The sequence below is a fragment of the Corvus moneduloides genome, chromosome 15 (genome assembly GCF_009650955.1).
Source record: "Corvus moneduloides isolate bCorMon1 chromosome 15, bCorMon1.pri, whole genome shotgun sequence".
NCBI lineage: Eukaryota > Metazoa > Chordata > Aves > Passeriformes > Corvidae > Corvus > Corvus moneduloides.
This window is the reverse complement of record NC_045490.1, coordinates 1,288,439-1,310,399: the sequence shown is the minus strand read 5'-3', so window position 1 is coordinate 1,310,399 and position 21,961 is coordinate 1,288,439. Positions and strand designations below refer to the sequence as shown.

The following is a 21,961-nucleotide window of genomic DNA, read 5'->3' as shown; positions in this document are numbered from 1 at the left end:
TTCCCCAGGTCCTTCTCTGCAGAGCTGAGAACTGGTGCATGGTCCATTTTTATTTTATCTTCATTCCATCCTGAATGCAAAACCAGTGAAATCTTAAAAGTAAAAATACATCATTTTGTTTAAATCTGCACTAAAATGAAAACTGAGCTTTTGGCCTTGATTCCTGCTGATCTCCAGGTTATTGGCAAGGATGTACAACTGCCTGATAACCTTGGTTCTCACACAGGTCAATGGCATCGATGAGTGACTCACGGGGGCCATAAACCTCTATTTCCAAGGGGTGTGGGCCAGGTGGGCTGAGAGCTTGGGCTGGTCTATAAAGCCAGGGCTCAGCCCATCTGATCCATTCTGCTCTGATCCAGCTGCTGTTCCACCTTCCCAGGCACATCCCAAGGGAACAATGGCATTCGCAGGCAAATACGAGTTCGAGGGTGACGAGAACTACGATGCCTTTGTGCAGAAGATTGGTGAGTCTGGCTGGGATGGGCACAGGGCATGGACTGGATAAAATACTGGGAAAAGGCTGGGAGAGCTGGGATTGCTCAGCCTGGAGAGGAAAAGCTTTGGGGTGACCTCATTGTGGCCTTCCAGGGTCTGAAGGGGCTACAGGAAAGATGGAGAGAGACTCTTTAGAAGGGATGGAGGAACAGGACAAGGGGGAATGGATCCAAACTTGCAGGGAGCAGGTTTAGATGGAATATTAGGAAGAAATTCTTCCCTGGGAGGGTGGGCAGGCCCTGGCACAGGGTGCCCAGAGCAGCTGTGGCTGCCCCTGGATCCCTGGCAGTGCCCAAGGCCAGGTTGGACATTGGGGCTTGGAGCAGCCTGGGATAGTGGAAGGTGTCCCTGCCCGTGGCAGGGGCTTGGATGATCTTTAAGGTCCCTTCCAACCCAAGCTGTTCCATGATTCCATGATTCCATGTGCATCTATTTAAAGAGCAAGAGCAAATATAAAAATAGGTATGTGCAGCTAAATACAAAGGCCCGAGCATTAAATTCCAAGCATTGCATGTGTAGGTGAAGGAGAAGGGAATATTTTATGTCCTTTGTATCTATATATTTTTCCTGTGTATTTTTTCTCAGGGAAAAGAGATCAAGATTATTATTTTAGCAAATGCATTAATGTACCAATATCTTTCTTTACACCAGTAATTTCAACTCAGAGCTTTGATATTGTAAAAAAATTAAAAATAATAAATGAGCCACAAATCAGATGCTTTGAGAACAAACACGCCACTGCCATCCTTCAGTTCAAATTCAGCTTAGATTTGATAAATTCTCTGTTTTTGTTGGTTAAGGTCTCCCCAGTGACAAGGTTGAAATGGGAAGGAACTGCAAAATCGTGACTGAGGTGGTGCAGAACGGGAATGACTTCACCTGGACACAGCACTTCCCAGGAGGCCACACCACCACCAACAGCTTCACCGTGGGCAAGGAGGCAGACATGGAGACCATGGGGGGCAAGAAGTTCAAGGTAAATTCCCTGAGCTCTTCAGCTCCACAGCCTCAGGTGGATTTGGATTTAGGGTGAAAAGCAGAGCAGTGCCAGGCCTAGTGAAGGTGTGGAGTAGTGAAGGGGGTGGAATGAGAGGGGCTCTAAGGCCTTTCCAACCCAAACCATCCTGGGATTCCCTGATTCCATCATCCCTGATTCTATCATCCCTGATTCCTGGGCTGCCTGCCAGGACCCTTTTCAGAGCTGTTAATGAGTGATGTGGAGATCTGGACCCTGCAGGTGTTGGTACGTGAACATTTTTCTATTTAAATTTCTATTTAAATTGCGAACATTCAAGAACTAAAGCCCACGGATTTTAGCCCTGTGCAAGAGGCCACAGGTGCAACACACAACCTCTGTCCCATAAACTTCCAAGTGTGCAGGTGTTTACAGAATATCCAGCAACAGAAATTCCAGCAATCCCAGCAACATGAACCCTTTCTCTCTTACAGGCAACTGTCAAAATGGAAGATGGGAAACTCGTAGCTGATTTCCCCAACTACCGCCACACTGCAGAGATCTCTGGGGGGAAGCTGGTAGAGGTGAGTGCTCACAGACCCAGGGCAGTTCCTAAAAACCAAAGAAAAACCTCAAGAGCAGCAAGCTTAAAATGGGAAGTTTAGATAAAAGTCTTAAGGACAGGCTCTGAGCCATGCCCAGGGCTGCTCCCCTGGACCCCTGAGCTCTGATTACACTGTTCAACCAAAGTTTTGGTTTGTTCTTTGTTCCAGATTTCTACTTCTTCTGGTGTAGTCTACAAAAGGACCAGCAAAAAGATTGCCTAAAAAAAGATTGCAGCAAGGCCAGTCTCTTCCACTGCTCTGAAAGCCAACAATAAAATAAATTAATTAAAGTTCTGTCTTTGTCTCTTTATTGGTATTACAAGCATCCTCATTATAATGCTTACCCCAGTCCTAAATGTCTGACAGGCACTCAGAAAATCAGAGTGCAAAAGTCAGAAGATGCAGCAAAGCACTAAAGGATGTTGTGCAGGTGTTTCAGGGGGTGATGCACACCTGGCATATTCCAGTGTTTCCTACCTCCCACCTACGGAACAGAAGCTCCATTCAGCTTCTGCCTGGAGAAGGACAATTCTCTGCCCAACACCTACATCAAAATGCAAGACCTGGTGAAAGTCTTTTACCCCATTGCTGCTTGGAGGGCAGAAAAGGAGGGGCTTGAAAGCAAGAGAAAGTCAGTTTATGATTCATTAGAAGTGTCTCGCACTGCCAGCAGGGTTTTCTCTTTCTGCCAACACCTGATCTTAACCTTAGAAGACATTTAAGGTTTTACAGCTGTAAATACAGCCCTATTTCCTCATTGCAGTCCTGCTGTTTCTGCAGGGAAGGTTCACGCTTTGACTCTTGAGTGTTACTTGTGAAGGACCCCAGCACTGGGAGATGAGGCTGAAATCCAGGGAACGTGTCCCTGCCCATGGCAGGGGTGGAACAAGATGAGATTTAAGGTCCTTCCAGCCCAAACCCCTCTGTGACTCTGATTCTCTGCTCTGAGGGACACCAGTGGTGCTCAGTCTGTGCCCTGAGAGGAGCCCTGGACCTTAAAAATGAGACCTTTTAATCACTTCCTGTGCACACCAGATGCCTTTGCTGCTAGAACTGCCTTGATGGGGCTGGGATGGACCTTTAGAATTCCATCTGACAAATTCCTGACTCTGAACTGGCTGGCAAAGCCTAATTCCATTATCAAGGATCGTGCTGGGCTGCAGGGGAGGAGGCCCAGTGACACAATCTCCAGCATCAGTGGCACTGCCCAGCTCAGCTGTAGGAAATCACTGTTGGTTTCATGCTTTATTATAACCATGTAATAACCAAAGTATTCTGCACCAGCATTTGAGTTACATGTCCATGGCATGTTGGAATGATCATGGAATACATAATGGGTGGCTTTGGGATGGAGACATTCATGAGGCTGCTGAAATCTGGTACCCAGTGGGCTTGATGACATCAGGTAAATTCTGAATAGGCAATACAGGGTGCAATCACCTGATAAGCCCACAGGCAAATGTGGAATCATCTGATAATCCCAGACACGTCTCATGCAAGGCCACGCTTTGTTTGGACCAAGGCCCATTTCCTATTTTTTCCCCATAGTTCCTCATCCTATACCTCATTGAGATAATCTTGGTCAGGATAAATCAAGAATCCAGTAAATAAGCTGTCTGTCCAGTAGGGATCATAAAAGAGCCCATTTTGCTCTGAGTAAAAGATCTGCAGCCACACCTCATCCTCCTGCTTCAGCTCCAGGATGGTCGATCCAGAGGCCACGTCGTGGTTCCCAGTGTTGGCATCAAAAGTCTTGATCCGGTACTGGCCGTTGTAGACCAGGCCAATGGCCAAGTGCTTGTTGGCCAAAGTGATGTCGTAGGTGAAGTAGTAAATCCCGGGGATGCTGCAGATGAACTTCCCACTGGAAGCGTTGTAATGTCCTCCCTCGTTCATCAGGATCCTGTCAAACTTGATGGGCAGCCGCTCCCTGGGGTAGCTCTTGGACACTGCCACGGAGAAGGCAGACTTGGCTTTGCTGCCACTGCAGCTGCAGGCCCCTGGCAGCCCAGGGTCACCCTGGCTCCCTTTGGGCCCTTTCTTCCCCGGGGCCCCGTTTTTCCCAGGACTGCCCTTTGAACCCTTGGGCCCCCGGGGCCCTGCCTTGCCAATGGCTCCTGTTTTCCCCTTCGGGCCTGGCTTGCCCGGGTTTCCTGTTCTGCCCTGGGGACCTGGAAGACAAATGACCTTATCAATTTTCCTTATCAGTTTTGAGGGAAAGAGCTGATACAGCAGGTGGAAGGGGGTTAGAGCATTGCAGCAGGGATTTAATTTAGGAGAGAGCCATTGCTGGTGTGAGAATCCCAATGCAATCCCACCTGGGGCTGGACGTCTGTCTGGACTGACCACCTGGGGTAGGCAGGGAATTGGTGTGGTAACAGAGGAACTCTGGTTCCATTATCTGGCTCGCTTGAGAAGAAGGAGGAATTAAAGAACAAGCATTAAATGTTTGGGTTTTACAGAGTGGGGCAGGTTTGTGAAGCTTTCAGAGCTTCGCTTTGAGCAGGTCAGTACTTTTGATCTCATGTCTCTTTTTTTACTTTGCTTTTTTTTTTTTTACATTTATCATGAAACTGTTTAAAAACAAGGCAAAAGTTAGCCTAGATGTGGTAAAAAGCCCAGCCTAGCTGGGGGATGAACCAGCGAACACAGGGGGCAGGGGCTGCCTTGAGATGAGAAGGGAGTTGGGCTGGCAGTGATTCTTGCTCGGTGGTATCATCTGATATGAGCAAAATCGTGAGGATTTATGCGGCGTCTCTCGACCTGCTGTAGCAAGAGCAGATCGAAACGCAGCTGTGGCTGGAAATCTGCTCTCCAGATTCCTGGTTTGGGGGTGGGAGAAGGGAGGCAGCCGCAGGCTGGGCTCGCTGGCGCTGCTGAGGCAGGAGTGCTCTCTAGTGTGGCAGAGGGAAATCACTGCTCCGCACAGGGCTGCTCCTGCTGCCTCCTGGCTCCGGGAGCATCCAGAGCTCAGCCCCGCCTCAGGACTGAAGACGAGCTGTTGTTTGCTTTGCATTAGGTCCGGCATGGCCAGTGCCTGTCCTGTTACAGTGCTCTGGGCAGCCGGTCCTTCCTTTTCTCACGTGGCTCTGGTTTTCCTGGGAGCGGGAACCAGAGGCCAGCTCCTTATCTCCTCTGGAGAGCCTTGACCAGCACAGGGTGAACCTCACCGTGTCACAAAATGAAGCCAACAGAAGCTGCACACAGCTGTCAGGACATGGTGTGAGTCTGGAGCCCCTCTGACGAGTGGGACCATTTGGAGGGGGGACAGAGGGAATTCTGGCGGAGTTTCCCATGAGGTGTTGCTGTGAAGGGGCTGTTGCACCACAGCTTCCACCTTTCCATTGCTGTGTTGAGCACTTCTCTCTTACCTTCATCGCCGTGCTCGCCTTTCTCCCCGTCCTGGCCGTCCTTGCCGTCCTTGCCGGGGAAGCCCATCCTGCCCACGGTCCCTGGGGTCCCTGGCACGCCGGGGGGCCCGGGGGGCCCTGGTAGGCTGCAGGCCAGCTGGGCACCCTCCTGCAGCTCCCGCCTGGCAAAGCCCCCCAGGATGTGGTTTGCCACGCAGGGCACAGTCCAGAGGAGCAGCACAGCAGAGATCATGGCACGGCCTGTGGGGAGGAGACGGGACGTGGGAGCAGCGTGTGGGCACCACTGGCATGGGCCGGTGAAGAAATCTGCATGAAAATGGGAGATAATTTGGCTTTTCTTGGCAGGGTGGGGGAGCTGTTTGCTTTGGTGTGATGTGATTCCAAGGACTTGGCTCATGGAGTTTTCTAGGTCAGACCAATATTTTTATCAAACTTACTCTTCTCCAAGCCTGTATCTGTGTCCGTCCCTCATTTTGTTTTGCTCCCTGAGCCTCTCTTCCCCCAAAGCACCAGGAGCAATGGCAAAGGGGTGCAGAAAGCAGCTGCTTGGGACCAGGGGAGTGGAGGAAGGGGAAGGGGTTTGGTGTGAGCGTCCCCAGCACGACCTGCCCATGGTTGGGTCGCTGGGGTTTCTTCAAAGCACAAAGCCCATCGTGTGATGCAGAGCAGGACTCAGACAGGCTGGGCAGGATTTGGGCCAGGCCTTTTGCCTACAAGCTGAGCCTCATCCCCTTCTCCACTGCAGCTCAGATTTAGCAGCTCCTCAGTACTGTTTTGTGCAACTCCTGCACTGGAAATAAGATGCTTAAAGCACTGGCTAAATTCCATGTTGGCCTTAGCTCTCATCCTGTTCTCAGCTCCTGAGGGGTGGAAATGCATATTTAGATGCTCCAAATCCAGCCAGCTGATCCTACATATTTATGCTCAGTGGGAGCCCCCAGTTCTGTGATATTATAATTAAGAACATGCAGAGGAGAGGGAAATGCAAACCAGATCCAGGGCTGGATTTGGCTGCTGAGGCCTTTGGTTCTTCAGCTCTGATTTGCTGCTGCTGAAAAGCGTTGGGTTAATACACTTGTGAGATGGAAAACACCATCCAGTGTTCATGTGGGAAGTTGAATGAAGGCTTCTGAGTTCATGAAAAGGGAAACAAAATGTTCAAATGCCTGTGGAGTGGGAGATCACAAGGAAAGCTGCATCCCTGCTTCCCAGGAACCCCTCCAGCGGGGCAGAGAAGTGAGAGGCATCTGGAGGTGGATGACACTCACAAGCTGTGGCAGGGAAAAATGTCATTGTGGAGCTTAACCTGGAAAAAAGCTGGGAATGCCTCACGTGGAGAAGAAACCTGCGAGAAGGAGCAGAGGGTGGAAGGGCAGCTCCTCCTCTGAAAGTTTCTTACCATAATCACTTCTGTTCCCTTGAGACCCAGCTCGTTGACCTGATGGGATAAAAAGTGGCAAACAAAATTCTCCGAGGCTGGGAGGTCAGTGGGAGCAGCACTTGGATAAGTGGGGAGTATCCACGTACCTGGAGCTGTGCTCTGGCACAGCTCCCGAGCTGGTGTTAATTAACAGCTCCACAAGAACGCTTCATCCCATATCCCAGCAACGTGTGTGGGATGCAAAGCAGCACCACGTCCACAAGAGGATCTCTAAATAACCTCTTGGAGAAATCTTTTTGAAAGACATGCTGTTCCACTTTAAAAGGAAAACTGTTCCTCGATGTAGAAGGTCCGATGAGCTCCAAAAAGCAAATTGGAAGCAGATCAGCATCTCCCCTCTCTGCAGTGTGGGCAGCCAGCCCGGCACAGGAGGCTGTGCAGCAGCAGGGCTGATTTTCCAACGACATTTTAACCAATGGCTTTGTCACCAGGGTTAGAGACCTTTGGGCCATGCCCAATGCCTGTTGTGCATTAAAGAGGTGTTTCTGTAAGAAAAGATCCTGCCTGGAAGAGTCAGCACCAGCTGTACTTTCTGCTGCTTCCAGGGCAGCTGGGCTGAAATCCCAGAGGAAAATCCCTGAGGGTTGCCAGATGCGGGGTTTGGTGGCACATGCAGTGGCTGGATGGTGATTTTTTGGCCAGCAAAGTCACCCTGTGCCATGTGGCGGTGGGAATAGGACACCCTGGGGGAATTGCTGCTTGCAGGGAGGCAGGAGCAGGATGAGGGGACCCAGCAGTGAGTGAACACCGTGACTTTCTTCTCTACTTCCTTGTAATATTTGAGGCTTTCTCAAACAAGACATCCATCTTTCTGCCTCACTAGTGTACTTCAAGGTGTCATAATTACTCTTCAAGATAATCATTATCCCCATGAGCCTAATTCTCAGCTCTGGAGGTTGCCCTGCAGCATCCCTGGGGTGGAAGCAGGAGCCCTTGGGTGCAAGGCTGATCTAGGCAAAATCAGGTGTGACAGCAGTGACAGAGAGCAGCTGAAATGGGTGGATTTAACTGATATGAGCCAGGGAAGCACCTACACCAACAGGGGTTTGATCTGTTCCCTGCTGCTGCACAAAACAATGGCAAGGAGGGAAAGCAGAGGGTGCACCTTCTGTCCTCAACCTGCAGCGCTCGCTTGGCTTCAGACACCGGGAATTCCCGTGCCAAACCTTTCCTCTCCTGGAGCAAAAGCGCCGGGAATTCCCGTGCCAAACCCTTCCTGGCCTGGAGCAAAAGTACCGGGAATTCCTGTGCCAAACCTTTCCCAGCCCCGAGCTCAAACCCGTCTGGGCAGCTGCCCAGTGCAGGGACAGGCTGAAGGAGGTGGGAGCTCCCAGCAAAGGCTGAGGAATGTTTCCCTCATGGTGTTATTTCTTTAACTGGCAACTGTTGCCTTCACGGATTCCCGTGCAGGCTTTGGAAACCTGAGTGCTCAGTGACTTAGACCTTATTTGGGAAGTTTTCAAAGTTAAGGTTAAGAGGAGGGAGAGACAGAAAAAGGAAAAGTGGATCTACTCACCAGCCTAATCTCCTCAGTGAGATCCTGACAGGCGCTGGCAGCCCCCAGCACTTCAGGCAGATGTTTTGCTGCAGATCCCCAGCCCCGTCCTGCCACAGCAGGTCCTGGGAGGGCTGTGCAGGATTGACTTTGGTCCTTTTTACTCCCGTTTTACTTCGTTTTGTGCGCAGTTTGAGCTCCCTGCAGCAGCTCCACTTTGGCTCCACGTTGCCAAAGGCATATTTTTATTATTGTGTAATGGATCTGAGCCTCTGCCTCGGTCACGTGGCACGGGAAGAGATTTTTATGCACATGTGGCTGGAAAGCTCTTGATGCTTGGGGAGCTTTTCCCTTTCTCCCTCTCCCTTGCAGTCCTGGAGGAAAGCTCAGGGGTTGCCTGGATCATTTCTGGTTGATGCTGCCCCTCCCTGCTGTAGTCACTGCTCACATAAGCAGGGAATGGGTAACGCTGATCCAACTGGGGAACAACTTTGACACTTCATCCTGGAGTATTAAAGGGAAGAAAATCTTGTCCTGGGGGTGGAAACTCACTTCGAATCACTCCAGGCTTGAATTTAAGGACAAAGTCATGAAGCAGCAGCTCTGCAAATGCAAATTTGTACCTCAGCACTTCTTCAGGAAGATGTGCACTACGAAATACAACTTTGTCATGGGGATGGCAGGGCAGGAATCCTTCTGTCTTGGAAAAAGGTTGGGATTTAGTTTTAAGCTTGGAAAGTAATTACAACCCCCCAGCAATTGCTTCAGGTAAGGCAGGAACAGCAGGACCAGCGGCTGAAGCTGGAGCAGGATGCTCTGGGATGCTGCCAGGGTTGGTATGGACCAGACTCATCTTTGGTTGTGGGTTCCTGCTCTGGCCCCACCAGGATCCTGCACGGGGCATGGGACAGGCATGTGCCTGGTGGCAGGGCTCCAAACCCTGCCCTGCAGCTCTGCAGCCAGAAAATCCTTTCTGCTCAGTGCAGAACATCAGCTGACTGGGAGAATGCTGGAATTGTCATTCCTTGCTCTGCCCAAATTCATCCTTCCCAGAGCTGTTGTGGTTTATTTTTAAGCTTTCCCCTGTGCTTGCTTTTGGCACTTGGTGGGAACGGATATAACATAAAAATGAAGCCTGTACACAGTTGGCTTTGTGAGCTGGGGCTGCTTTAGATGCTCCTGGGAGGACTGGGAACATTTGGCTGAGGAAGCACAGGGCTGTTTTCGTGCTGTGCTCACAGTCCCACAGAGCTCCTGCAGAGCCAGCGCCCCGGCCCCAGCTCCCTGACACTGAACAACCTCCTGGAGAACAACCCCCCTTCCCAAACAATCATCAGCTTTGCATTTCCCTGGGAAAAGGGCTGGTTTAGAAAAGCTGCCATGTGGCTGCAGAGCTCTGGCTGCCGCAGCCCACTCCCCTCTAGCACTGGGGTGAGCACAGCTGGGACAGACCCAGACACTGCTCTGGACATTGGGCAGACAGGAATTCTCACTTTTCGCCTGTTTCCATGAAGTTTGTAGGAACGCAGAACTCGTGCTGGGCCGCTGTGCCTGGGTGTGGGCCAAAAGGCTCAAGGCACTGCATGTGAAATAGGCAACCAGGTGAAAGCTTCCCGGGGGCTTTGCCACAGCGCCAGTCGGATGGGCCTGGGAAGCCACAGTGCCTTCCTCAGACGCTGATGGTGTGGAAAAGGAAAAGCTCTTCTGCTGATCCTGCTCCTGCCCCATGGCAGCTGTGCTTTGAGATGGGCCTGACACGGGCCAGGGATGAGAGGATGCTTGGACACACAGCAATCCTGCCAGGCAGCCTCAGGCAGGAGCAGGGAATTCACAGTTTGGGGTGATTTTGTGCCCAGGTCTGCAGCATGGGGAAGGCAGCGAGAGCCTGACCTAGTTCAGCAGCATGGGGAGAAACTGCTGGGAAGCTCCTGCCAGGCAGATGGAAAATCTGTCTGTGCTGCAGGGCCAGGCCAGGCTCCACCAGGGCCCCAGACAGCTCTGCTGAGAACACTTGGCAGCACAGTTTGTTAAATAAACAAACTGCCCGTGCACAGAGAAGCAGAGCAGCCTGAGACTCGTGCTCAGTGCTTTCTGTGTCAGTGAGACATCGCAGGGGACATTCCAGCAGATCTTGTCCCCTCCGTGCTGCTTTTTAGCAGAAGCCTCTGTGCTGTGACCCCCGTGGTGTCCCCAGGGTCCCGGGGAAGGGGACTGGCTCAGGGACAGGTGTGGGCTGGGGGTGCAGTCCCTGCTCAGGATGCTCTGCCTGGTGTGGAGGTGGAACAACTCAAACAATGCCCTGCTTGAAAAGCTGTCAGCGAGTGGAGAAGGGGTTCATGCTGCTTTTGGGGTGAATAATGCTAAAATCAGCCTGACTCATTGATCCCAAAGTTAAATACCCTGAGAGTGAGGTGAAGATGTGGCAGATGATGAAGTGCCTGATAAAGGAACAAACAAGTGATGCTACTGACACCTTACCCAGAGGTGCTGAGCTGGCACAGCTGGCCCAGACACATCTGACTGACAGCCCAGGCCCACTTTTTAACAGAGGGTTTTCCTACACACCCTTCTGGGACTGTGTGTGGCGATTCCTCCCTGCAGTGGGGACACCCCTCAAGGCCACTCCTCAGGACTGAGCCAAAGAGATTTGCTCACAGTCGTTGGCCTGGGTGAGTAATACCATTCTCCAGTTAATTTTTTTTGTTATCTTTAGTATAATTTCCTCAATATAACTGCTTTAATATAAATGTTTCAATTTTGTTTCAAAAATAGTGCACTGTACTATACTAATAGTTCTAGCTACCCATACTAGGTAGCAAATAATTCTGTTTAATGTTTTTTTAGCCTTATCATTGGCATGATAAATCATTTATTTCTATATAAATATAACTGGTTTGCCATTCTTAATCCTGCAGGACAAAGTCACCTAAAGGTTCAATCACTGCTTCTGTGCATGTGCTGAGGGGGAGAACTGGGAGTGCTGAAATGTGGGTGACCATCAGTTCCCAGCCCAGGACAGGGCTGTGCCCCAGCCTGGAAGGATTTCCCCTTGTTTACCTCTGAGCACTCACTGGTTTCATTGCTAGGTACTGACCTTGCAGCCACGACAATTTAACCAAATGACATCATTCAGCAAATGCCAGAAAAGTTGAAATTCACCCAGAGGTTGGAGGGAGCCTAAAAATCCAGCAATAACAATGGGAGTGTGCCTCTCACCAAAGATAAGTGTCAGTGCTTTGGGGGTTTTGGGAGATACTAAGGGGAAGGAAGAAGCATTTTTCTACCCAACAGGCCTCCAGACTTAGTGTGGGATGGTGATTTGAGTAATTTTTATTGCCCTCCCTAAAAGCAGCTTGAAAATCTGTAAGCAGTCTACAGAGAGTGATTGTCCCTCTCCAAAAAACCCCATAAAAATGAGTCAAAACCCTGTTTAAACTTAAAGGATGCCCTTGAGACCATTAGCTCTGCCTAGGAGCTGCAGCCCTGACCCATTAAGATAAAAATAAATAGAGCTTATTTTAGGAAAACGGAAGTGGGAACCAGCCCAATCACCAGTGAGCCACTGCCAACACTGAGCAGATGCTGTGTAAAGGTTGGGATTTTTCTCTTTGTTCCATGTACCTTCTAATTCAAAGTAAATTCAACAACCTTTTTGACTCACCACAATTGGTCCCTGCCTTGATGCCAAGTAACATAGTTAGACAAGAAAGGATTTCTGAAAATGACTTGTATTTCCCAATTACAAAAAACCTCCAGCCCCCCTGCTCTGGAGTCTGTAGCACCAGACCTGCACCTTAGCCATATCCAATAATAATGTAAAATAAACAAGACACCAACAAAATGATAAATCATTTCCCTACTCCTACCTTAAAGCCACAACGGAACCCCATGGTGAAGATGCTGCAAAAAGAACCAGAACAGTTATTTTATTTAGAAGCAATAAAAAAATTCTGAAAAATAACTCACAGCTGGTGTACAGCAAGTTACCTCAAACCTCACCTCAGGCAGCAAACAGGGCAGGTAGCAGCAGCAGGCTTTCCATTTTTCACAATTTTGATTCTTCGGGGCTTTCTTTGCTCTCCAGTTTGTAAACAAGAACTTGTCAGGCAGGAAAATACACTAGGGAAGCTGAAAGAGATAGTAACGAGCTTGGCAAACTCAGCTTTCCACTGCAGCATGCCAAGGCAAGAGGGAGAACATCCAATATAGACCCCAAATTAATCTACCTGTAAGATGCTCTCAAAGCAGCCTCTATACTTCTCCCTAAAAAACCCACAACTCTATACCCAGTGAGCAGCTGGGGGCTGGGTTGTTCAGCTCAGAGCTGGTGAAAACGACTCCACCAGCACATGGAGAGAGGCCAAAGGCTAAGAGCAGTAATATTTAGCTTTATATATTTCTGCAAATAAACCAGGATTAATTAGACCAGGCAACACTAACGCCTCCCCAGCTCCCTCTGCGGGCTGGCACTCGGCTCCCAGCCTGTAATTTCCCATGTGAAAAAGGTTAACTCAGAATTAGGATCTCGTTTATAATAAGCTTCCCGGGCCAAGGCTTAGCCCAACTGCAATGAAGCTGTGGCTTCAGGGGCCAGCTGCAGATCTTTCTCTTTGCTTTCTAATTAGAAAGAAACCTCCCTCACACTTCACAGCTGCAACCTATATAAGGGATGGGGCTGAGGCACTCTCGTTTTTCCTTGAATATTTGAGGGGAGTTATTTTTTTCTTTTTTTCACCTGCAGCCCTCAAGAGCATGGAGAGCACTTGGAGGATTTGCGTGTGTTTGTACTGCTGCCTGCCCTGGCTCTCTTCTGGCACCCAGTACTCGCCCCGCTCCAGGGGCCAGGGGGGCTCTGAGAAGGCCCCTGGGTTTTCGGCAGCTCCTGAGGATGCTGCCAGGGAGCTCAGCGCGGTGCTGCAGCTGCCCCGAGGCGGGGGACCGGCCCCTACCCTCCTGCCCCCGCTGCTCAAGGTGCTGCACGGCCGCGGCCCCCGGGGCTGGCACAGCGAGGCCCCGCGGCTGCAGCCGGACTCCAGGGCTCTCCGGTACATGAAGAGGCTGTACAGGATGTCTGCCACCAGGGAGGGCATCCCTAAGGCGCACCGAGGCCGCTTCTATAACACGGTGCGGCTCTTCACCCCGTGCTGGGAACGCCAGCACCGCCTCGGGGGCCTGGGGAAAGGTAGGTGTGCAGCGCCTGGGCTGGAGAGGTTACACGGGGTTTCTGTGTGTTCTGTGCTGGCAGCAGGAGATAAAAATACCTCCTTTCTTCAGCGCTGTTGCTATTTTAGTCCTGGAGCCTCTTCTCCTAAACTGTAGGAGTTTTTCATAACCTACTTCTCCTTGAATGGCATTAGGCACAGGCTTCACAGGCTGGGGAACACCCCACAAGTAGTATGTACAAGACAGGCTGGTGTTCCGGGCTGACTCATCTGCTCATGAGTCAGAAAAAGCTATAAGCAGATCTAAGTAAAGTAAGAGAAGTGGAAAAAATGTTTAGGCATAATAGGCAGCACATTTCCTTCTACAGCCCGTTTTGGTTTTGCTTTTTTCTAAAAACTGCAGCACTGGTAAAAAAATTTGTACCAAACTGCCAGCACCTGTGCTAGAGAATCCTCTCCTTGTCTGGTACATTTGCTAGAGAAGAATCATGATCAAAACCTGAAGGGAAGAGTAGAATTACTCACAAATTGGGCTCAGGACTGGGATGGCTGGGCACCCTGTAACTTATGATGCTTCCATGGTTTTCTTAAATGTGGACTGGTCACAACAACAGCACCTAGAAATCCTTGGCTGATAAACTTACTGAGGTGACCTGAGTTCTCCTGACTCGGATTTTTCACTAGAAAGACAGATAAACATAGAAAGATAAACACAAGCATTGTACTGCTGCACAGGAACAGCACTCTGAGGTGGAGTTCACGGTTTTTATCATCTGGAGTGTTTAGTTCCTGTTACCCCCACACCAACACTAAAGAGACAACAGCTGACTTCCTCCTGTGCTGGTTCTTTTAATGAAATGAATCCTAATAGCTCTTATAATCAGGGGTTTTCTTGCGTTTATTTTCTTAATTTTTAACCCTTATGTCCCTGACCAAAGTAGAAATTTCATGCAATAAATGTAAGGGCATCTGAATTGTTTTCTTCTGCTGCTGAATCATTTTTACTTATCAACTACAACAGTATTCATGTCTAGGTGGAAAAATAAGATGCAATAACACTACAGGAATCTGTTTCCCTTCACAGGAGATGTTCACTCGGTGGATTTACTCTTCAACTTGGATCGTGTTACTGCTCTGGAGCACTTACTCAAGTCTGTCTTGCTCTATTCCTTTGACACATCTGTTCCCATTTCCTCTTCCATTACCTGCATATGCCATTTATCCCTTAAGGAACATGATTCTTCCAGCCAAGTTTGCCCCAGCATTTCCCACTCTCTAGCTTTGAGCCTGCACTTTGATGTTAGAAAACGCAAATGGGTGGAGATGGATGTGACTTCTTTCCTCCAGCCTCTGATTGCTACGAACAGGAGGAATGTTCATATGGCTCTGAACTTCACTTGTCTGATGGGTGACCCACAACAGAGCACGAAACTGCAAAATGCTGTTAATGTGACACTGGTTCCCCCTTCCCTTCTGCTGTATCTGAATGACACCAGTGAGCAAGCTTATCACCGTGGGAGCTTGCTCAGGCACAGGAGGAAAAGCCCAGCGCGGGCCAGGCAGAGCAGCAGCCTGCTCGTGGATCCTCCAAAGGGTGACAAAGGACAAGGCAATCCCCAGGGTAAAAGGGCCTCTCGCCAGCGAAGGAATGAGAATCCAAAAGCAGCACCAGCCACTTCACCTCACAATCTGAGCGAGTATCTGAAGCAATTTGTGCTCCCTCAGCACGAGTGTGAGCTGCACAACTTCCGCCTGAGCTTCAGCCAGCTGCGGTGGGACCGCTGGATCATCGCCCCGCACAGGTACAGCCCCCAGTTCTGCCGGGGGGACTGTCCCCGCGCCCTGGGCCACCGCTACGGCTCCCCGGTGCACGCCATGGTGCAGACCCTCATCTACGAGCGCCTGGACCCCTCTGTGCCCAGGCCCTCGTGCGTGCCGGCCGCCTACAGCCCGCTCAGCGTGCTGACCATCGAGCCTGACGGCTCCATCGCCTACAAGGAGTACGAGGACATGATCGCCACCAAGTGCACCTGCCGGTAGTGGGGACTCTGCTGCACTCCACTTTGGGGTGGGTTTGCGCTCTCAAGCACAGGTTTTATCTTTGCATTCTCAAGATCTGTAGCTACAATTGACTGAGCAGTGTTGCTGTAACTCCGGGAGCTGGGATTTAGCAGGGAGTTAGCAGAAGGGGTTCACATCAGAGCACTAATTTTTTTGTACTCACTCAGCCTTTCTAGAATGTGCAATTAAATGTAAATAGTGTCTTTTTATCGGGAGAATTTTGCATTTAAAATGGGGGAAAGGTTTCAACTACTAAATGTCTATTTTAAGCTGCTTTATTACAGATTAAAAAAAAAAAAGAAATGGCTATCACACATACCCTGACATACAGTGCCTGCTACTCTGCCTCTGCAGAAACCTTGTGTGTGACATCTCCAGTAATGACTGGGAAGAGAAGAAAGCCTTTAATGTTAGAATTGTTTCCTTGGTCTTTCATTCTCTTCCAAGCAGGATGACACAACCCTTCCTCACAGTTCTGTAAAGAGTTACCACGTTGTTTTTTGCTTTTCTTCTCTTGCACTCTTTGGGCTTTCTCACCTAAAAGGAGGGTAAGAATTTAAGGGCAGCTGTGGGTAATTTGTGAACATTTAAATTAAGGCACTATTTTGGTAAGAATTTGCACCACCTGAGGCTTCATTTGGTTCAAGAACAAGGGGCAGCTGTCCATGGTGTGAGGGCAGAGGATTGCCCATTGGAGCCATACTGCCACTGGCTTCTGAACTAGGAAGAAATGTTTAAAAAGCTTAATCCCCAAAAATGGCTTCTAAAAGCTTTAAATGAGTTGATGTAAATGCTGTTCAATGGGTTTAATATTCTGAAATATGGGGCCACAGCCTTGTTTCCTCTCACAATGAAACTGTAGGTAACAAGTGCCTCAACTCTAGGTGCTTTCACACCGAATTCTTACTGCAATTGATTTATTATGATTTATTGTCTCCTCCTAGACCGACCTGGGGCTCACACACAAAACCTCTCAGCTTTAGTGGGGATTTTTCTTGTTTGTTTGCTTATTAAAGGCTGTGCAGCAGCACTGTCTTGTAAAACTTGTTTAGAACAGCCTCTAACATTGACTTGCTAATGGATTAATAAATAAATGCTGTAACTTTCTACACTCAACCACCCAACCAGCCCCTACCTTATATCCTGAGCAATTCCAGAGGCAGGGAATTCAGCCTGGCAGGGCAGGCCTGAGAGGCTGCTGTGTGGTGTCACTTTGATGGTTCACCTGGTCACTGAACCCACTCATGTTGGGGTGAGTCTGGAGAGCTCCTGGAGGTGCAACAGGCACAAACCTGCCTTAAAAGTGGGGATCCTGCTCCAGGTTTCAGTCTCTGACTGCTGAAATCAAAGTGGTTGACACCAAAAGCTCAAAATGGTATCTTGGTGTCACATAAAACCTTCCTGGTCCCAGCACCATGGGCAGGTGGGTGAGTTTGGATTGTGTCACTCCTGCTCATCCCTTCAAACTCTGGGGATTTGGCTTTGCTCATCTGCCAGAGAAGAAAATAAATGGCATCGTTTCCTGACACAAATCCTTCTAATTATTGTGAAATGCGTAATGTAGTCCAATAATCCTAACATATTCTAATGTTCCATTAATGGGGATCATGTTTAATATAGTCTAATAATTTAAATAATATATTAAATATGTGTCATATATTGTAATAATCCCAATAATGTTGAACCTATCTAATATATTGTAATAATAATTCCAACAATGCTGAAGTTTAACATATTCTAACAAATCTAATATATTCTAATATTAGTTCAAATAATGGTAAATATGTCTAATATATTGTAATGATCCAAATAAAGCTGAAAGTGTTTAATACAGTCTAATAATTCTACTATCATTCAAATGGTAAAAATGTCTAATATCCTAACCATTCTTATCTATTCTAATAATAATTTAAATAATTTTGATGTCGAATATATTCTGTAATTCGAATAATATGGAATATATCTAATATAGTCTAATAATTATAATATAATCTATTAATGATGCCAGTAATATTGAAGATGTCTAATACATAATAATTTCCATTATTTGGAAGATGTCTCATACATTCTAATAACAATTCCAACATTGTTTACGATGCTCATTGCGGGGGGGTGTGGCGGGATAGTTAACCTTTAAAAGCCTTTTCCAGTGCAAACTATTCCATAATTCCACGATTTTCTGCTTCAGCCACTCCCGCTGTTCAGCGGAACTCCACCATCGCCACATAAAAGTGTTTTTTCCCCATTATTTCTTTGGGCGGTTTCCGCGCTGAGGCACCGCCCCCCCCCCCCCCCTCCCTCACGGCGCGGGTGCTTCCCGTGAGTCCCCCCCCGTTCCCCTCAGGGCAGCGCCCGCTTCTGGCGCACGTCATTTATTACAAACCGCGTGTTAAAAACACGCTTTAGTAGAACTCTGATTTACCACCCGCCTATTTCACCGCCTCTATCGTTTATTACAAGCAGAAAGCGCCGCTGGCGGTGCCCCGGAAGGCGTCGCGCAGGCGGTTCCGGGGCGGGCGGTGGCCATTGCGCGGCGGCCATTGCGCGGTGACCGCGGGGACGCAGCGGCCATGGGGAAGCACTTCGGGAACCTGGCGCGGGTGCGGCATGTCATCACCTACAGCCTGTCGCCCTTCGAGCAGCGCGCCTTCCCCAATGTCCTGTCGCACGGGCTCCCCAACGTGGCCCGCCGCTTCACCTCCCAGGTGTTGAAGGTGGTGCCCCGTGAGTACAGGGGGGATTCCCCCCTTTTTGTGCCTCCTTCGCAGTGTAAATTTGGGGAGGGGGACTGCCGGGGCTGAGGGGGAGGTCGTGGCTGGTGGTTTTGTGCTGTGCGCGGTGCAGTTGTCTCCTCACTGCGGTGTCCCCATATTGTGAGTATTCCGTCATTCCAGTGTCCCCATATTGTGAATATCCCCGTTTCTCAGTGTCCCCATGTTATGAAATCCCTTTATTCCAGCGTCCCTTTCTAGAAGTGTCCCCTCATTGTATCGAATGCTCCTTTATTGTGAATGTCCCCTTGCTGCAGTGTCCCCTCACTGTTAAAGTCCCCTTATTGTGAGTGTCCCCTCATTGCATTATCCCGTTAGAGCAGTATCCCCTCATTCCACTGTCCCTTTCTAGCAGTGTCCCCTCATGCTGGTGTCCCCTGACCGTGCCTGTCCTCTGTCCCTGACAGCCCTGGCCACTGGTTACCTCATTTATTCCTGGGGGACGCAGGAGTTCGAGCGGCTCAAGAGGAAGAACGCGGCTGGCCATGAGCACGAGCAGTGACCACGAGCAGTGACCACGAGCAGTGACCACGTGGCTCCGGAACTCCTTGGGGACCTGCTGTGCTTGTTCCCATGGCCGGAGGGGATTAACAGGGAGATAAGCCTTGGCTAATAAACTGTAACTTTGCCCCATGACTCTGTGTGAAATCCGTGTCTTGAGCTGTTTGAGGTGAGGAGCATCAAATCCCTTGTCTGGTTCTCTCTGTACAGGCAGATAGATAATCAGGCTGAAGTTCCATGTGCTCGGATGTTTTTATCTCAGAGCACTTCCAGCTTTCATAATTCTTACTTCTTTGAAATATTCCTCAATATAAAGTGCAGCAAAGGCTGGTTTGATATTGTTCCTTGTCCCCTTTATTTTTCCCATCACTGGCCACTGCTTTTCCTCCAGCCTTGAGATCTGTGAAAAACAAACACTTGCTGATTTGGTATTGATTAAAGCTGGATGAGCTGGCTGGTGGCTTGGGATTTGGGATGAACCCTGACCTCTGGCCGAAGGCTCGCTCTACACGGGAGCCCCGGGCAGAAGATGAGTGAGAACAGGTACAGGCTGCACCAGGAGAGGTTTCATCTCCGTGTAACAAAGGAATTTTTGCAGTGAGAACAATCAGTCCCTGGAACAGCCTGGGGGTTTCAGGAGGTGACTGGACGGGGTGCCAGGTAACCTCCTCTGGGCTCCCTTCCCACAAATGCCTGCACCAGTTGATCTGTCAAGGTCCCTCCAAACTGGGCTGTTCTCTGATCCTGTGATTCTAATTACCTAGTTATATTAATGTTAATTGGGTGATTAACTACACTCTGATATCTGATCAGTGGTAAGAGGCTGCATTAGAACCTTCTCGAAAGCTGCCCGGAGAAACAACTTCTTAATGCCTGAAGATGATTAAAAAGCAGCTGCTGGTAGTAAAGTCGCTTAAATATGTGACAGATTCACCCAGTGGCTCTGAATACAGAAACACCTTCACTGTTGGAAGCTCAGAACATCTGGCTGGTTCCTTTATCCTAATTTTTTCCTCCCAGTGTTCCACTGACTGCCTCCAGCTCCCACCCCACGCAGAGCAACACGTTGGCATTCCTGCTGTGCTATTCCTGTAGCTGTCCTGGGAGTTTATCTTATCTGCAGGGCAGGAATGACGTTTCCCTGTGTGAGTTTCCCCGTGTGCTCAGGGCTGGGCTGTCAGGAAGACAATGATGCTCAGGCTGTCACTTCAGGAAGCTGGGGCAATGCAATTTTACAGATCAGTGCTGGAGTATTTTGGGGCTCAGAGCACACAAGACTGAGCTCAGCCTCTTGTGTTTCCTCCAAGCACAGCTTGAGGCTGGCATAAGTAACAATAAAATCAATCAGCCAGTGCTCCCAAGTTGTGCCAAAAATATTCTGTACTTAACTGCATTTTGGGTCACTGGTATTTTCTAGGCAGCTTAAGCAAGTGGGGAGCAAAACTGGCTGCTGTGGTTGTGAGCTGGCAGGGATGTATAGAGGCAGATTTATCCCAGAAGAGACCTTAGAGCTCACCCAGCCCCACCCCCTGCGCACCCAACCTTCCACTATCCCAGGTTGCTCCAAGCCCTGTCCAACCTGGCCTTGGATGCTTCCAGGGATGGGGCAGCCACAGCCTCTCTGGGAAATGTATGCCATGGCCTCACAGGGAACAATTCGTTCCCAGTATCCCATCTAACCCTGCCCTCTGGCAGTGGGAAGCCATTCCCCCGTGTCTGTCACTGTCTGCCTGTATAGAAGTCCCTCTCCCTGAGATGTTTCATTCAGAACTTGGAGTCCTGCTCACTGTGCCTCCAAGAGCTGCAGAGCTGGGTGGCCTCAGTGACAGCCCCTGTGAAGCTGTGCCTTGGCAGCTCAGTCACTGCCCGGTTCTCAGCTGTGTTGTCCCAGCAGCTCTGCTGGAGGGCAGCAGCTCTCCGGGGCTCTCATGAGGTCCCTGCTCCTGCTCCCAGACAGCTGAACTGTGCCTGGCCCAGGGGCCAGACTAATGCAAACAGAGGGGCAGTGGCACTGCGGCCACGAGCCGGTCCCATGGCAGGGTCAGTCCCATGGCAGGGTCAGCATGGAGGGACAGGCCCAGCGCCAATGGGCAGGGTCAGCACTGAGCTGCTACATCAGCAGTCTGTTGCTACCCTGCCTGGCCATCCCCTGCCCCATCCCAAACCTTCCCAGCCATCCCGACTCTGCCCCGCCGTCCTGTGATCGTGCCCACCCATCCTGACCCTACCCAGCCATCCCAACCCTCTACCTGGGATGCAGCCCCCATTCCCAGCTGGGATGGCTCCTGCCAGACCTGCAGCAGTGGGAGTTCAGCCCATGGGCATTTCAGAATCTGAACAAGGTGCTTGAAAAGTTTTCACTCATTTTATTTATTTCTGTTCTCTTTTGGGTAACTATTAGAAGTGGCAACAGAGCAACATTTTGTGTCTCTTCTCACATCTCTGCTATGGCCTCTTACCGGCCTCCGGGAATTGTGGGCATGGACAGGACTGGCTCAGTTGTACTTTTTTCCCCAGTTTCTTGCACTGAGCAGTTTGTTGCCTGACAGGGACAGTCTGATGCTATTAGTGACCCAGAAGGACACAGCAATTCTGATGTATCATCACAGAGTACCAGCCTTCCCCAGCCAAAAAAGCTGAGAGATGATGACTTACAGAAAGCTCTGCTGCTATTCCAAATCCTGTGCTCCAGGGATGAAGTCAGGGCTCCGGCTGCTGCCTTGTCCTCCTTTCTGTTCTACACTAGTGCCTGGTGGAAACAGCAGAAATTAGAACTCAGGTGCATGAAAAGAAAGGACTCCATGGGAAAAACAACTGAGAAATTCCCAGCCAATTATAAAATAAACTTTTTAAGTTCAGCTAATTGTCTGACATGATTTACTGTCCCACTTCCTTCCCTTTTTAACATCCAGGAAGGTGAAATAATGAAAATTTTGCTTCCTCCTCCCACAGAAGCAAAACAAATAAGGCAGAGGAAGGTGTGTAAGAACCAACCTAGGAAGGGAATAATCCAATAGTGGTTGTAGACTGTGCTGGGAAGGTTTTTAATTTAATCCCAGTGAAATTTGGGCTAAGGAGTAGTCATCTGACATCACGGCATT

The 21,961-nt window shown here is 49.5% G+C and overlaps 4 protein-coding genes and 1 long non-coding RNA gene across 6 annotated transcripts; 3 read left to right on the top strand and 2 right to left on the bottom strand.

The window, feature by feature from the left end:
* The first annotated feature begins 388 nt into the window (after positions 1 to 388).
* Positions 389 to 2,325, top strand: FABP6 (fatty acid binding protein 6). The gene is made up of 4 exons (XM_032125221.1): positions 389 to 467; positions 1,299 to 1,474; positions 1,948 to 2,037; positions 2,227 to 2,325. The coding sequence occupies exons 1-4, from the start codon at positions 401 to 403 to the stop codon at positions 2,278 to 2,280; spliced, it is 387 nt and encodes a 128-aa protein (XP_031981112.1). The 5' UTR covers positions 389 to 400; the 3' UTR covers positions 2,281 to 2,325.
* LOC116451593 lies at positions 1,468 to 12,936 on the bottom strand. Its single transcript, XR_004243238.1, has 3 exons — positions 12,365 to 12,936; positions 8,387 to 12,265; positions 1,468 to 2,065 (listed from the first exon to the last, which is right to left on the bottom strand). It is a non-coding gene; the product is annotated as an uncharacterized LOC116451593 (long non-coding RNA).
* C1QTNF2 (C1q and TNF related 2) lies at positions 3,276 to 5,755 on the bottom strand. The gene is made up of 2 exons (XM_032125220.1): positions 5,430 to 5,755; positions 3,276 to 4,229 (listed from the first exon to the last, which is right to left on the bottom strand). Exons 1-2 carry the CDS (start codon positions 5,659 to 5,661, stop codon positions 3,616 to 3,618), a joined length of 846 nt encoding a protein of 281 aa, XP_031981111.1. The 5' UTR covers positions 5,662 to 5,755; the 3' UTR covers positions 3,276 to 3,615.
* On the top strand, positions 11,372 to 17,471 carry GDF9 (growth differentiation factor 9). 2 transcript variants are annotated; one of them, XM_032125218.1, is made up of 3 exons: positions 11,372 to 11,451; positions 13,107 to 13,547; positions 14,612 to 17,471. In XM_032125218.1, the coding sequence occupies exons 2-3, from the start codon at positions 13,118 to 13,120 to the stop codon at positions 15,565 to 15,567; spliced, it is 1,386 nt and encodes a 461-aa protein (XP_031981109.1). In that variant the 5' UTR covers positions 11,372 to 11,451; positions 13,107 to 13,117; the 3' UTR covers positions 15,568 to 17,471. The 2 variants fall into 2 exon arrangements, with proteins under 2 accessions (XP_031981109.1, XP_031981110.1); XM_032125219.1 differs by lacking the exon at positions 11,372 to 11,451 and having other exon boundaries at positions 12,956 to 13,547.
* Positions 17,472 to 18,007: 536 nt separating this feature from the next.
* LOC116451304 (cytochrome b-c1 complex subunit 8) lies at positions 18,008 to 18,995 on the top strand. The gene is made up of 2 exons (XM_032124547.1): positions 18,008 to 18,312; positions 18,767 to 18,995. The coding sequence occupies exons 1-2, from the start codon at positions 18,159 to 18,161 to the stop codon at positions 18,859 to 18,861; spliced, it is 249 nt and encodes an 82-aa protein (XP_031980438.1). The 5' UTR covers positions 18,008 to 18,158; the 3' UTR covers positions 18,862 to 18,995.
* The last annotated feature ends 2,966 nt before the right edge of the window (positions 18,996 to 21,961 follow it).

What these genes read in the sequence shown, in the direction of transcription:
- C1QTNF2 (XM_032125220.1), bottom strand. Translation starts at nt 5,661, where the DNA reads ATGATCTCTGCTGTGCTGCTCCTCTGGACTGTGCCCTGCGTGGCAAAC. An exon ending in AGGCGAGCACGGCGATGAAG is followed by an intron (nt 4,230 to 5,429) that starts GTAAGAGAGAAG and finishes TTTGTCTTCCAG; the next exon opens with GTCCCCAGGGCAGAACAGGA.
- FABP6 (XM_032125221.1), top strand. Translation starts at nt 401, where the DNA reads ATGGCATTCGCAGGCAAATACGAGTTCGAGGGTGACGAGAACTACGAT. An exon ending in TGGGGGGCAAGAAGTTCAAG is followed by an intron (nt 1,475 to 1,947) that starts GTAAATTCCCTG and finishes TCTCTCTTACAG; the next exon opens with GCAACTGTCAAAATGGAAGA. An exon ending in CTGGGGGGAAGCTGGTAGAG is followed by an intron (nt 2,038 to 2,226) that starts GTGAGTGCTCAC and finishes TCTTTGTTCCAG; the next exon opens with ATTTCTACTTCTTCTGGTGT.
- GDF9 (XM_032125218.1), top strand. Translation starts at nt 13,118, where the DNA reads ATGGAGAGCACTTGGAGGATTTGCGTGTGTTTGTACTGCTGCCTGCCC. An exon ending in CCTCGGGGGCCTGGGGAAAG is followed by an intron (nt 13,548 to 14,611) that starts GTAGGTGTGCAG and finishes TTCCCTTCACAG; the next exon opens with GAGATGTTCACTCGGTGGAT.
- LOC116451304 (XM_032124547.1), top strand. Translation starts at nt 18,159, where the DNA reads ATGGGGAAGCACTTCGGGAACCTGGCGCGGGTGCGGCATGTCATCACC. An exon ending in GGTGTTGAAGGTGGTGCCCC is followed by an intron (nt 18,313 to 18,766) that starts GTGAGTACAGGG and finishes TGTCCCTGACAG; the next exon opens with CCCTGGCCACTGGTTACCTC.